The sequence below is a fragment of the Thermobia domestica genome, chromosome 15, assembly GCF_964235325.1.
Source record: "Thermobia domestica chromosome 15, izTheDome1.hap1.1, whole genome shotgun sequence".
Classification (NCBI taxonomy): domain Eukaryota; kingdom Metazoa; phylum Arthropoda; class Insecta; order Zygentoma; family Lepismatidae; genus Thermobia; species Thermobia domestica.
In genome coordinates this window covers 186,240,557-186,255,314 of record NC_137468.1, presented here as the reverse complement: position 1 = coordinate 186,255,314, position 14,758 = coordinate 186,240,557, and the positions used below count along the sequence as shown (strand labels likewise).

Below are 14,758 nucleotides of genomic sequence, written 5' to 3'. Positions count from 1 at the left end.
TCAAAACACATTTCCCATTCTCTTAAATCTCTTATCACTGCTTCTCTCATAAAAATACTGACACCGTCCTTTATATGTTCCATAAGTTGGTTAGACACTTTCTCACTTATTTTCACTTCCTTACTTCTTTTCCTTATGACGTCCCAGATCATTTCTTTTTCAATTTTCTTAACTAGTTTCTTGAACCTCACTGATTCACACACTAATTCTTTCTTTCTCACCCGTAGACCTTTTGGAGTAACTCCCTCTTCCAGACACCACCTAACGGGAATTAAAAAGATGATCAACGAAAAAGGAAGGTTTCCTGTCATGAAAGGTTTTCCTAAAATACATAAGAAGGACATGAAGCTAAGACCAGTACTGGACTGCAGAGGTAACTACTTTGAACCACTAGAGGAGAAATTAAGAGAGATAATGGACGACATCAGAGAAGGTGAAAAGACATGCAGAGTGAAGAACACGGAAGAATTGAGGAAGAGGATAGATGAGATTAAGTGGAATCAAGAGAAGGTGTTAATGTTTAGTGTAGATATTAAAGCAATGTTCACCAGTATAAGAAGTGATTATGACATAAAGGCAATACAAGAGGAGATGGAAGGGAAAGTTGTACGTCAGTGGAAAAAAGAGAAAGTCATAAGAGCGCTTAAGACTTTGTGGGAAAATAGCTATTGCATAATTGGTGAAAGACTAGTGAAGATAAAAGAAGGTTTAAGCATTGGATCTAAGCTGAGTCCAGTTCTAGCGGAAATAGTAATGAACAAGTGGGAGAAAAAAGTCACAGAACAAGCAGGAGGAAAGTTACTGTTCTTTTGCAGGTATGTTGATGATTGTATAGGCATATGGACAGGGAATAGAAATCAACTACAAAAATATGTTGAAAGTATAGAAGACCAAGAGAAAGGCATAAGGTTAGAATTAGAAGTTGAAGAAAATAACTCTATCAATTTCATGGATATGAAGATAGAGAGGCAAGGTCAGAAAGTGATTGCCAGTTGGTATCAGAAACCGTGTTGGGCAGGTATTTATTGCCACTGGAGAAGTGATGTAGACAAAGCAACTAAGAAGAATTTCATTAGGAACATGGAAAGGAAGATAGACAACATTAAAAGCGAGGAAGAGGGAAAGAAAAAAGATTTTGAAAAATTCTACAAAAAAATTGAACAATAATGGATATAGGATAGAGCAGTTTCGAAGAAGGAGAAAAGAAGATAATATGGATAGGAAAGAAGAGGAAGACAAGAAGTGGTATGGAATTCAGAGCATAGGCGAAAAGATCGAAGTGCGGAAGCAGTTATTAAGAAAAGGTGGTGTGAAGACTTATAGAAAAGGAGGAGAAACTTTGCTGAAGTGCATAAGGAAGAAAAGGAAAAGGAAGAAAAATCATATAGAGGAGCAGGAAGAAGTAGTAATATATGAAGTGAGGTGTAGTGAGTGTGACATGAAATACATAGGGGAGACGGGGAAAAGGTTTATGGACAGATTAAAACAACATAAGGATGATGTTAGACTGAAAAGAGATAATAACGCTATATACAAACATGTAAAGGAAACGGGACATAAAATAGACTGGGAGGGGGCTATGAGTTTAGAGAGAGAGAACAGGAAAATTATTAGAAAGTGGAAAGAGGCTAGAAGAATAAAGAGAGAACAAGAGGAGAACTTAATGAATTGGACAAGCGGTATGAATATACACGAGCAATGGAAGAAATTTTAGGATGTGATAGAAAAGCAGTAAGAAAAGTGCATATAGGTATTAATAATTATTTATTTATTTAAAAACATTATATATATATATATTTAGTTATTTATTTTTCTTATTTAATATTTTCTATTTGTAATTTACTTTTCTTTGTATGTCATCTGTTTAAAGAACTGTTAGAAAAAGTGAAAGGGATCATTATATTTTCTGTTGGCGCGGAATTGTCTTTATCTTCATTGGTTTCCTCCGACCAATGAGAGAGAAGAAAGGGCGTGGATTTTCACTTTCTCGTGTATATAAGATCTGCTGTCACCTGTCTTTTTTCAGTGTTTGTGTCTGATGAAGAGGACGTTATATCCTTGAAACTGTAACACATTGTAAGTATAGATTTTAATATATTCCATTCTGCTCTGGTCAGAACTGTGTTTTATTTGCTACTCTACTTATCCAGAGCCATGGAGTTTGTTCATTTAACTAGTTGTAGGGACATATACTGAGTGTATGTCCTGATGGCCCTGACACTTTTCTTCAATCCCGAATAATGTATAACTTTTCCCTAAGGGTAGGGCTAATTCTACAGATTTTAATACAACATGTCCTCATAAGGAATTTGACTTCAATATAATAATAATAATAATAATAATAATAATAATAATAATAATAATTATTATTATTATTATTATTACTATTATTATTATTATTATTATTATTATTATTATCATTATTATTATTATTATTATTAATGAATCTTTGAGACCTCCATATTATGCCCTATTCCAGTGCAAATAAACATACTAAAGTTAGAAAATATGAAGAGAAATTTTTTGGACCCTCTATAATAATGAATTGCCTTATAAGAGATATTTTGGAAGGAAAAGAAGGGGAGAAAGATGTCAGCTACTAAACAAAATGAAAATTAAACCTTCGGATGCTTAACAGAAACTAAGTAGGATTTCTCTTCTTGACGATAAATAGTAACACTCTTTCTTTGGGTAAAAGACTTTGGTTTATGTATGCGTTACATTGATATTTTAACAAAATATACAAACAAATATAAGAAAAGAATAGTTCCTATTTACCAATTTCGGTTGAGCGAATATATGGAACGTGTTGAAAATGGCGAATGAAGATATTATTATTATTTCTAGTAAGATTGGAACAACTTAGTAACAATTCCACCATGACGTTTCAGATAAATTTATGACTCATACTAGGCCTGAAGGATGACTCGTTTGTATGCATGAATTGTTTGCGAAACACGCGAAGTTTTCAGACAGTAGGAATCGAGAATGTAGACTGTGACGTCATGTGGTTAGTTTTGCCCCTGTGAAGGAAGTCGTTTCAACTCTAATTTGAAAGAATGAGAGAAATTGCGTATTTTTCGTGTTATTATACACCAGAAATATCAATATTCTAAATTATAAACTTTTTCTGAATATGCTCGTAGGGAATCGAACCGCCGACCCCTAACTCACGAAAGAAATTTGGAAGCCACTACCCTAAGACTGCTCTTTTAAGTAAGAGTCAACAAAACACTCGCCTGTGCAACAAATTGCAAACATTTGTGATTCCAATATTTTATTAACGATGAAACAGTGATTTCAGTCATGATACAACATTATAGTACAGAGAAAGCAAGTTTAAATTTTTAAAAAAGACAGAAAGTATCTCCATAACTTATCTCTATTATATTCGATTATTCTCGTTGTACAGCTATTTCCAGTAACCTTAAACAACAAGGACACGAACACAGATACATCGAGGATATTTAATATTTCAAATGCTCCCCACCGCGAATCAAGACTGAGACCCCGCCTACTTAACTATCTCATGGGTGAGGTACCTGGTATTACTATTATTATAGCTGAAGATTTGATAGTTCAAGTATTGAAACATCCGAGTATTTAATTATTTGAATATAATAAAACGTGTGTCATCACCGATCAATCGCCTTCACAGTTCCTAAAGTAAAAGAATTGCCCGACGTGGATTCGATTCAAGAACCTCCAGATTACTGGCCACGCGCCTTGACCACTGAACCACGATCACTACTCTGTAAATAATTCGACTTTAGTCTGGTTGCGTTAGGTATCTTTGCCTCCGCTTGTAAGGTTGTATGTTATTTTTCTTCATTACAAAAAGTCTACCGTATTTCTTTTATGATGATACAAGTTAATAATTTTCAGCAAAGTGTATAATAATAGCATGAGTTGTTCTTAAACGTTTGGTTCATAAGTTTGTTTCTTTTCCACACAAAACTATAGGTATGATAGATTTAATTCTCATAGTCAGTGTTTCAAAGCAGTGAGCATTACCTGGTCAAGGACTTATGTCCGCCACTGCTATCGACCATCGAAGCAAGAAAAATTAACGCGCACATTTTATTAAATTCATAATCGACTTTGGGTAATGAACCTAGCAGTTGGCAACTATAATCACATTCTTCCAGTTCATGACATCTCTTCGACGCCACAAACTGACTTTCCTTGTGTATGTGTGTGTGTGTGCAGAGCAACAGTTCTTTGTCTCAAAGACATTGGAACTTCCGGTTGTGTAGCTTCGAGACCATTCCAGAAACTACTAGATCATTTCGTATTTCCGGTGATTTCCTAAAGTTAGTGGTGATTGGACAACTTTTCAATTACTGACCAATCAGAAACTGTGTTACGTCCCAAGTATACTCTACTCACATGCTTTGTGCAATCAAGAAGTGCGCCAAGTAATCGGGATCTGGGATTTGAAGGGTACAAAACGTACCCCGAGTCGCGAGACATTTTCTTGTTATAAGTGTAATTTTAATAGGACATCGATGCTTAGTTGATGTGGATAAGTAACTTTAACATGTGTGAGTGACGACTAAATGCAATAGTTGCAGTATTATCAAGGAAAGTTCTAAAACAAGAAATTTTATCGAATAGTAATTTAGCACGCCCAAGAAGACAACGGAACCAGCTTACCATCTCTTGGAAGACCAAACTGTAAGTAATGTAAATTGATGTGGTAGGAGCAATCATCGAGTGATTCGTGTGAGCATTATCCAAAATCCGCCTGACTCAGGAATATATCAACAGTTTAATGTGAGAGTGACCGTGTCTTTCGAATAGTGATTTTATACGCTCAATACATCGCCTTCCACTAATAGCGAACGCCGGCTTAAGAAAAAAAGGATAATAATAAATGTAGGCCACCACAAAGTAAAATCGCATGCGTACAATTACTTTCTGTATATAATTTGATATTCTTAAACAGTGTTTAGCTAGCTAGGAAATTTCATGAAAAAAAAAGTTGTTATCCAAAATACGAACTTTAACGTTGTGTGTGTTTAATACGAATGATGAGAATGTTGTCTTACGATGCTCATGTTTAATGCTTGTTGTTCATTTCAGTTCATGTGTACATTGATACCAAAACTTCCCATGTAGAGACCAGTGCATGTAAGATTGTCAATTTTACTTTTTGTTAAATATGAACAGTTAATAATTAAGTCCCGGCATTTCAATCTTGTTGCTTCCCTTATATTCTTTTGTTGTTGTTGTCTTTAGTTTTAAACATTGACGCGAGAGTAGGTCGCGGAACGTACCCAGTCTCAATCATGCTTGTGTAGTGAACTATCCCTCGCGACAAACTTTTCATTCAAACGAGAAAGGTAAAAATCAACATTTTTCGCTAATCTTTATTTTTTTGGATAGTTCGGACGCGACCAAACACGTTGTTATCAATCCTTCTACTTGAGTCATTCCCAAGCTCAAGCAGAGGTTGGCAAAGCATGTATATACTTCCAGGTGAGGGGGATGATTGGGAAAACTTTTAATCCAGAACTCATGTGAACAAAAGACGTAAATAAACTTGTGTGACCTCCTTCTCCAAAGCGATAGTACCACGATACAATAGACAGCTGCAGAGAATTAAACGCTATTAATCACCTCAGTTCTGAGTCAGAGATAGAACGAACTTTGGAACGGAGCTCTCCTGTTTCCATTCTGTCTATCCCAGAGGCATCTTTAGAAATAAAGTTGCGTTCTTGTTTCTTTTGAGAAGCACAAGTCATTATTCTTCGTTTTTGCTTATAATTAAATACAGATGTAATTGACACAGATGTTTGTTCTCTTTGAGAAGTTTCTAAAGCGTCGTTATTCTCACTAGGAGAACCACTCAGTACAATAGAATCTTCCTTGGAGTAGGGATGAGAAGAAGCAAGAAGTAGAACTTCCATTGCGGACACCTGTGAAAATAGAGGTGCTGGGTGTAAGTCGTGAGCACCTGAAACTTTTGCCGAGTCGTTGCGTAACTTAAGCGTGGATTGTAACGTCTGCAAAGCAGGAAACACATGTGTATCAGATGTTACAGGTACTTGAGAGGGGACTGAATTGGAGTCCAAGGTGGCCGTTGAATGGCCCGTCTTGTTCCACGAACGTGGTACTTTTCCAATTTCGGTCATACGAAGGGGGGTATGTTCGGCGACATTGGTAGTAGATTTTTCTTTCTTCAGAGGGCAGCAGGAGATGGTACGTGAATTAGATTGGCATTGGAAACAGGTATTTGGCTGTCCTTCATAAGACACACTGACTCTACACCCGTGCACTATAATCCGGGACGGAATATGTTTTTGGAGTTCCATATTAATAACTCGCACTCCACTGTCTATACCAAAAGGTAAAGGCGCACTGCATACGAACCAGTCCATACTGACGAAAATGTTCTTCAAAGATCGAAAGAGGACATTCTAAAGGGTAATCTACACACGTATTACTTACACTGTATCTCCGACTGCGACGATACTGATGTCACTGATATTGCCGTCCGAATGGTGAAATGCAAGAGAAGCCGGAGCGGTTGTAGTAAACTGTTCATAAGCACATTGATTTTTGAACTTAATAAAAATACTGTATGACTGCATGTAATTGCAGTGCACTTAGATTATCAATAATACCAGGAAACTGGTCGGCTAACCAGATATATATATATATCGCTGGGATTTTTGGCCTCGGACTACAAAATCTCCGGTCCAATAGCAACTGAAACTGTAGCTCTTTTTTGTATTTCCTATCTTGATCACTGAATAAACTGCTTAACACTGAAAACTCAAGGTGCACGCACGAAACACCTTGGAAATAAACCTTAGTTACAAACCTTAAAAATAAACCACAAGACACGTCGATGAATGTATAAGTAGCTGTAAGTTCACTCAGCCAGACCACACGAATAAGCTATGTGAAATGCTCGAAAACGCGAGCAAAACCACCTACCGCGCCACTTCATCTTCGACCCAAACTAATACCTAGTTAAAATCGTTTCATGGAAAAAATTACACAAGATAGTAATGCTTATGCGAGTGTCTTAATGACTTACTCGAGATTTTCTTATTCAACTCAAAAACAAGGTATATAGACGTTCCTCAATGAGGAAAATATCACGAAACGTTCTTCAAGTTGAGGCTACGTCAGGGATGGTCCCCATTTACGTTACATTTCTTCTTTACCATAACTTCTAATTTCCAAAGAAAAAAGCCGACAGAAATTATTTTCATATTCTTTGAATTGTATCAATACGAGTAAAAATAGACAGATCATGAGACACAATCCATTAGGGATTGGAATTGAGAGGGTTAGCGCAACAGTGGTCTAATCCACATTTTTAAAAATGGAAAAAATCAAGTGAAACTTAAACACATGTGGTGTTTGTGCAATATATGTATGTACAATTTATGGCACATTCAACCACTTCTGCTTGCTTTTGTTATATTGGGCAAAAAACACATGTGTTTAAGTTTAACTTTATTTTTCTCAATTTTTTAAAAAATGTGGGTTAGACCAGTGTTGCGCTAACCACCTCAATTCCTCTGAAGAGCAAAGTCGGAATTTTAACAGTCCTAGGTATTTCTGTGTTCGTGTCCCTGTAATGTTTGGAATACGTCGAAAGGACATCAGACGCCAGTGACGAAAAATACACCGGTTGGGGCGATTTGTTTAAAAATTTGTGAAAGCAGGAAACTCCCATTTCAGCTACCTGAGTTCAAATCCCCTAGTGGTAATTATTATTTTTTTCTGTATGGGAAGGTAATTTTTATGTAATTGGTATTGTAATTATGTTATTCCTTTATTATTATTATTATTATTATTATTATTATTATTATTATTATTATTATTATTATTATTATTATTATTATTATTATTATTATTATTACAGAAGGAAAGAAAAAGTCTAAGGTATTCATAGGAACAGAAAAGATATACAGTATATCAGATATTTCTTAGCTTTACACATGAACGCAATAATATTATTACGTTTATGGATTTACAGATATGATTATTATTTCATGACAACAAGAAATGGAATATAAATATTTGATAGCTGATAACAGTAACACATTTTGTTTCACCCTTCTTTTAAGTAGAAAGGTGAGGTGATATTTTTGACCCATACTACAGCAGTAAGGGCGTGTTTTGCCCTTATGTATTCATCAATTCTTGTCCAAACACGTTATGTACCCAGATATTACGAGTCAAGTTTGATACGGATGACGTAATTTTCTTGGCATTTTACCTGCAAACGAAGTCGTCTCTACTCTGAGACCCCAGAAAATGAATATTTCTCATGTTAGTATAAATCAGTAATATCAATCTTGCAAAATGCAAGAAAACGCAAATGCAATAAAAATTTCCTTAATTGCATCAGCGGGAACCGAACCCCGGGACCACAACATTATGAAACTAACGCTTAAGCCACTACTCTAAGACATCATTGTTCTGGGAGGAGAAAAAAATGGATGTGCAGTGAATTCACTAATTACGCGTTTTTACGATTCCAATGTAATAACGGTGAAACTTTCTGATGCCATTAATGACAAAATAGTAAAGTGTTATACAGAAAAAAAAGTCCAGAGAATTCAACTTTAAATTGAAAACTAAAAGACATACAAACACGCAAGGCCATGAAGGCGAAGTTGACCTTTAGAGTGCTTCGAACCCTTGACAGACTTATTCACTTACTCTCTTATGATAATCAGAACTTTTAGGGTCTTTCAACTAGATATAGAAAGATGAAATGTGGTATCCAGGTTTGGTTTATCGTACAAGTAAACAATTAAGAAGCCACAGGATTATATTTCCGTCCCCAAAACGCCCTATAATGGAGGCTTTTGATTATTCAACAAAAAGACTTGAAGTCAAATCAGACAATTCATAAAATATAAAATATATAGCCAAGTCTCGACTTAGCAGTAATAATAATAATAATAATAATAATAATAATAATAATAATAATAATAATAATAATAATAATAAAGGAATAACAGAATTACAATATTAATGAAGAAAACATTACCTTCCAATAAAGAAAAAATAATAAATGCCACGACGTTATTCTAATTCAGATTGCTGTAATGGCACACTTTGCCATCAATTCTTCATACCATAGCACGCACTATTTCAACACGTGTTAATATAATTCAAAGAATATGAAATTAATTTCTACCGGTTTTCTTATTTAGAAACTACAAGGTAAAGAAGAATTGTACTGTAAATCGGGACCATCGGTGAAAACGATGACGTAGCCTTAACTTGAAGAACGTTTTGTGATACGTTCCTCATTGAGGAACGTCTATATAACTTGTTTTTGGGTCAAAGAAGGAAATCTCGAGTGAGTCATTGTGACACTCACATAAACAACGTCTCCTTATAGAGGGATAAATCGTTGAGTACTTTTAATTTGACCAACAGAGTGCTCCTTTAATCTTGAATATTCGACTATAACCGTTTGGGATAATATAAACGTGTTCGCCATATAATTAATAATAAAATTACGCGCATCTATTTACTTTATTTCATAGTTCTCCCATCTTCACTTGCTAATATTCGGAGACAGTTGCCATCAAAATTCACGCAATTACAGACATATTATTATTATTATTATTATTATTATTATTATTATTATTATTATTATTATTATTATTATTATTATTATTGATTCTAGGGGTCGAGGCGAGAATCCCTGCCTTCCCGGCAGGGCCAGTCTACCCCTGGAAGCGAGGACTTCATTTTGGTCGCGCTCCTTTGATTCGTCGTCAAGAGTCCCGAAGGGACCAATACGAACTATCACCAGTCATAAGCATGCGGTTACTATTATATACTACTTTTTCCCGACGAATTGATTCTAAAGTGGGCTCCGGGGGCAAGAGTAACCCCTGCCTCTACATCATGAAGTGAAAAATATTGAAATGAGTGCGTATAATTGTACGAGTTTTGATGCCAAGTGTCACCGATCATTAGAAAGTGAATATGGGAGAACTATGAAATAAAGTAAATAGACGCGCGTAATTGTAGTATTAAATTGTATGGTGTACACATTTCTTCTGATCCCAAACGGTTATCTTCAAATATACACGGTTACAGGAGCACTCTGATTTCCAAATTAAAAAGACCTCAATGATTTATCCCTTTACTTCTGACGTCTCCCTCGTCGCCTCCGCGGCGAAGTCGGAAGAACACGGGGCTTCGGATCGTATGATTGTTCGTTCGCGCCCGCGACGGTGTAGGTATACCCAGTTTTTTTAGACTCACTGTAATGTAAACAATCATGCATATAGGTGCTTTAACATATTTTGGGAGAGTAATTTTGTGGTTCATTGGCGTTTCGTCGCGACTCTGCGGTTGCTGGAACGCTGGTGGTATAATATTTAAAAGGAAGTGGGGTCACAGCGGATCATCTCTGCAGGGCATCTAATTTTTACCGAGAGTTCTCTAGTTGCTCATCGCAGGTTCACCGACGCTTTCAGCATGGGATAGCTTGAGTTTCAGATTTTTTACATTATAAGTTTTCTTTCTCTACGTTTCACAAAAACGTCCATACAAAATAACGCAATAAACAGGAAAAAATATATAAAAAGTACGTTTGAGTGTTCGGGCCACAGATCAGGTCTTCGAGGGCCAACGCTTAGAAAGTTTTATTTCCCCGATATCGAGTAACCTGGATAAAATCTTGAACTCGACATTTGCAATGCATATTACGGGCTCGTGAAAAAAATGTAATTATAAAGAAGTACTCGAAGAGATATTTAAACTGTAGTTTCACACAACATTAACCTTGATGCTTGAGCAGAACTTTAAACTTTCCCTATCTAAATGTTGCAACAACATCCACTAATAGTACTTCAATCACTCGTTATCAACTATTTCCTTTGACAATTTAGATTTGAATTCTCTTAAATATTGTTTCTACAGAGTATTACAACATTGAAATTGTAAAAGTGTGGAATTTGCTTAAGATATGTCACACCAAGTTTTCCCCCAATTAATTGACAGAGTTGCCCTAGACTAGTAGGGATAAGCGTTAATTGCACATTCCGGTGGTTTTCGATTCGATTCCCGTCGGGTAATTAAGGGAAATTTTTATCATTTGTAATGTTGACACTTCCAATGTAAGACAACATAGAAAATATTCGATTTCTCTCTCTGATACGACTTTCTTTCGTGCATTCGCAATAGAACAGTGGCTTAGAAGATGACGTCAGCCGTATTAACCTGGATTCGCACTGTCTGGGAATGTAATGCTTTTAGCGAACAATTGATTAATACATAGGGCATATAGTTAGTATAAGTCGCAAATACGACTGATCAAAAACAAGGGATATTATTTTACAGAAATTGCTTATATTTCTACTTCTTCTTCTTCTTCTACTACAAAGTATTACTGCTAGAATATTAATGTTTTAAGCAATTCACATTTTCAGATACGTTCCATATCAACAAAAAGAATTAAATTGTGATAATCAAAAACTTCATATAATATAAAATATGTAGCCAAGTTTCTACTTTCGTATAATAATAATAATAATAATAATAATAATAATAATAATAATAATAATAATAATAAAGGAATAACAGAATTAGAGTAGTAATTACTTAAAAATACCTTCCAATTAAGAAAAAATAATCGACACGACGGGATTCGAACCCATGTCTTTGCCATACCAGTTTCATAATTTGACAGTCTATCACAAATTCCTCATACAATCATAAAACAAACTAGTAGTTACGGAAGATAAAAATAGAACTTTTTCTTTCTATACGTGTTGATGCAATTCAAAGAATGCGTAAATAATGTCTGCCGGCTTGCATTTCCTTCTGATCTTATTGGCCGATAAAGATAGGACATCTAGAGTCATGAGCTACATATAGTGGAAAGTAAAGGCGAATTGCTGTCGGTCCTCGTAGCCGAGCGTGGTACCGGAACATGTTAGTAATGAAAATCACTTTTGTCATGGGTTCAAACCCTGCCCACCGAAAGCTTTTTTATTTTTTAAATTTTTCATTACACTTTTTCATTAAAATCAGCTTGAAGTTGTACTGTATAGATTCATAGTAAAAGTACTAGTAGTAGTAGTAAAATTAGTAGGGGGAGGAGTAGACGTAATATTAGTTGTAGTAGTAGTAGTAATAGTAGTAGTAGTAGTGGTAGTAGTAGTAGTAGTAGTATAATGGACTATAATATTTATTCCTCGCGCGAAGCATTCCCCTACTCTTAACATGAACTTACTGGCTGATCTGTCAGTGATTGTATAGTACTTCCGTAACAGATGTTATATTAGTTTTAGTGGGAAGGAAGCAAACCGTTTCATCAGTCAACAAAAGGATACAAATGCACCTTGCACTATCGTTTGTTTTGCAGCCTTTCGCAGCTCCACTCCGCCCGAGTCCACTATGCAATAATACCATTTTTTTATTGCATACAGGACCCGCGCACAGATATACCTAGAGGCACCCGTAAAGTTTACCTGCTACAACCATCACTTCCAACCTGTCAAACCCAGAGTACGGGAAATAGAACGTCCTCGTATTATACTGTCTAAGGGTACAATATTGAGAATTATCAATGATTCTGACAATACGCATCAAATTATACGTTTATATTGACGTTTTTATCACATGCACATTTGATGTATTTTGTTTTCATGCCTATGGAAACTCACAAAAATACAAGGAAATCATGCATAATTACATATTTATATATATCAACCAACTTTTCCTACAGATTTATAACAATTATTTTTATAGTAATGGTATGCATTTAAGTTTATTTAAGGCCCAGTTAATGCGCGTTCACGCACTATTCATATAGGGACAAACCCTTTCACCCCTAACACGTATCTGGTTTGTGATGATCCAAATTTGTCCAGTTTTCTTCCGGAAAAAGACACAATACTTCAGGTGATTATCTTTGGATTTGACAATTATCTAATCTACTCTTTTACCCTCTTCATTTTGCTTAGAACAAATACATAAGAATTTTATTCTCTGACGCACTAACGAGTTGAGTGGGTATGCTCATCATCCCATCCTTTTCCATTAGGGTGGGCCGAAAAAACTTTTTTGAGGGAATTCGATTGGCCGGGTTGCGGAAAATTTCCCTCGTGTTTGTAGTAGTCAACACATAAAATTTGGATTTTTGGTCAAGCCCTTCCTTTGCCTCATCGGACTTGAATATTTTATGGTTTCAGCTATGCAACCCTCACGATACTACGTAGAAAATTGTGCTGCACAGCTATAACCTTTGTTTCTTTTTCACACTGAAGCATTCAGAGGCTGAATATATAACGCAAGATAAAATTGAGATACAATATTGTTCATATGTGCTTAAAAATTATAATCAATTAGACGAAGATTTTGTATTGATGTTTTCAAAACAAATTATGAATATAGGTCATGAAAAATTGTTGATAAACCTTCCCTTGTATCTCTTAGCTCGTCTTGGCCTATACACTCCGAAACTCCCCAGAACCCACCACGAGGAGGTGGCTGCAAATTGTATTCCACCCCCCACCCAGTTGCTTCCGCTTTTTGGCTCATTTACATTTGATAGTCCTGCTGAGAGTTCAATTTTTGCAATTTTTCTTCGAGACTCTAATTTTTCCATAATAAAGCTTTCTCTTTGATCCGCTCCACACACTAATGCTGACGCTTCTGTAACTAGTTTTATCATCCTCTCCATCGCTTGCGTATGGCACGGAAATCATCGAATTTCCTCAGTAGCTATAATATTATAATTCGTTATAATATTTCCTTCTATCTGGCTGGAAGAAAATTATCTTGTTTACGGTGGCTTTGTGATATCCGTTGAGAAGCAATCGATCATCTCATGATATTTACTTGCATTAGTTTACTTTCAGAACAAATTCAAGTAGACTTGATCTCTTTCTTTGTCGATACTTTTTTTAAATTCTTCTCCATCCTAAAACTTGGAGGTTCTGGTTCCTGTCGGTGATCATTGCCAACAACAAGTTTTCCGGATGGGCAAAGTAAGAGCTGCAGCTAATCACAATAAACAGGATTCTTCTTAATTTCTCTAGAAGAAAGGATGCAGATCGAGCGAGTAGCCACAATCGTGGCATCCCGTTGGTGAGAGAGAGAAGAATTTCACTTTATTTCAAACCAAACTTCTGTAAATACTTTGCTGACATACTGTGCAAGCCAACGAAATGCTTCTCCGGGATCTTCGGTGAAAATATATAATCAAAGAATGCAAGAAGCTGTCATCAACCGTCGGGACATCACAATTGGTCTAGGCTTTTCCCTCAGAAGGTCTGCCGGACACAAACCTGAAACGGCTCGACAAATGTCCAAAAGGTATCGCTGATCATTACTCAAATCTTTTAACACCATTTTGTCAGGTTAGACCAGCGCCGAAACCCACAGGCCGCTTGACTGCGTATAAAACTATAATGTTTCCGACTTATTATAAAACAATGCTTTACGTATTATTATTATAGTCATGTACTACGTTGTAGGTAATAGATTTTCTATTATAGCACAGCCGATTTCAAAATTACTTGATATTAGATTACTTGTTTAAAATTGTGTTTATAATATAAATAGGTCTAAAAGAAATTGTTCACGATATATGTGAAAAAAGCTGCAATGTAAGGTTGACAACATATTTTCATGCTGTATATGAAGAACATGAATAGAAACATAAAAATACAATTTTTCGTCTGACTGATTATAATTTTTAACCACATAAAAACAATATTACATCTCAATTTTATCTTGTGTTTTATATTTAGCC

At 35.6% G+C, this 14,758-nt stretch overlaps 1 protein-coding gene across 1 annotated transcript; it reads left to right on the top strand.

The window, feature by feature from the left end:
- The first annotated feature begins 279 nt into the window (after window positions 1-279).
- On the top strand, window positions 280-5,162 carry LOC145671759 (uncharacterized). The gene is made up of 2 exons (XM_081740965.1): window positions 280-1,018; window positions 5,086-5,162. Exons 1-2 carry the CDS (start codon window positions 280-282, stop codon window positions 5,160-5,162), a joined length of 816 nt encoding a protein of 271 aa, XP_081597091.1.
- The last annotated feature ends 9,596 nt before the right edge of the window (window positions 5,163-14,758 follow it).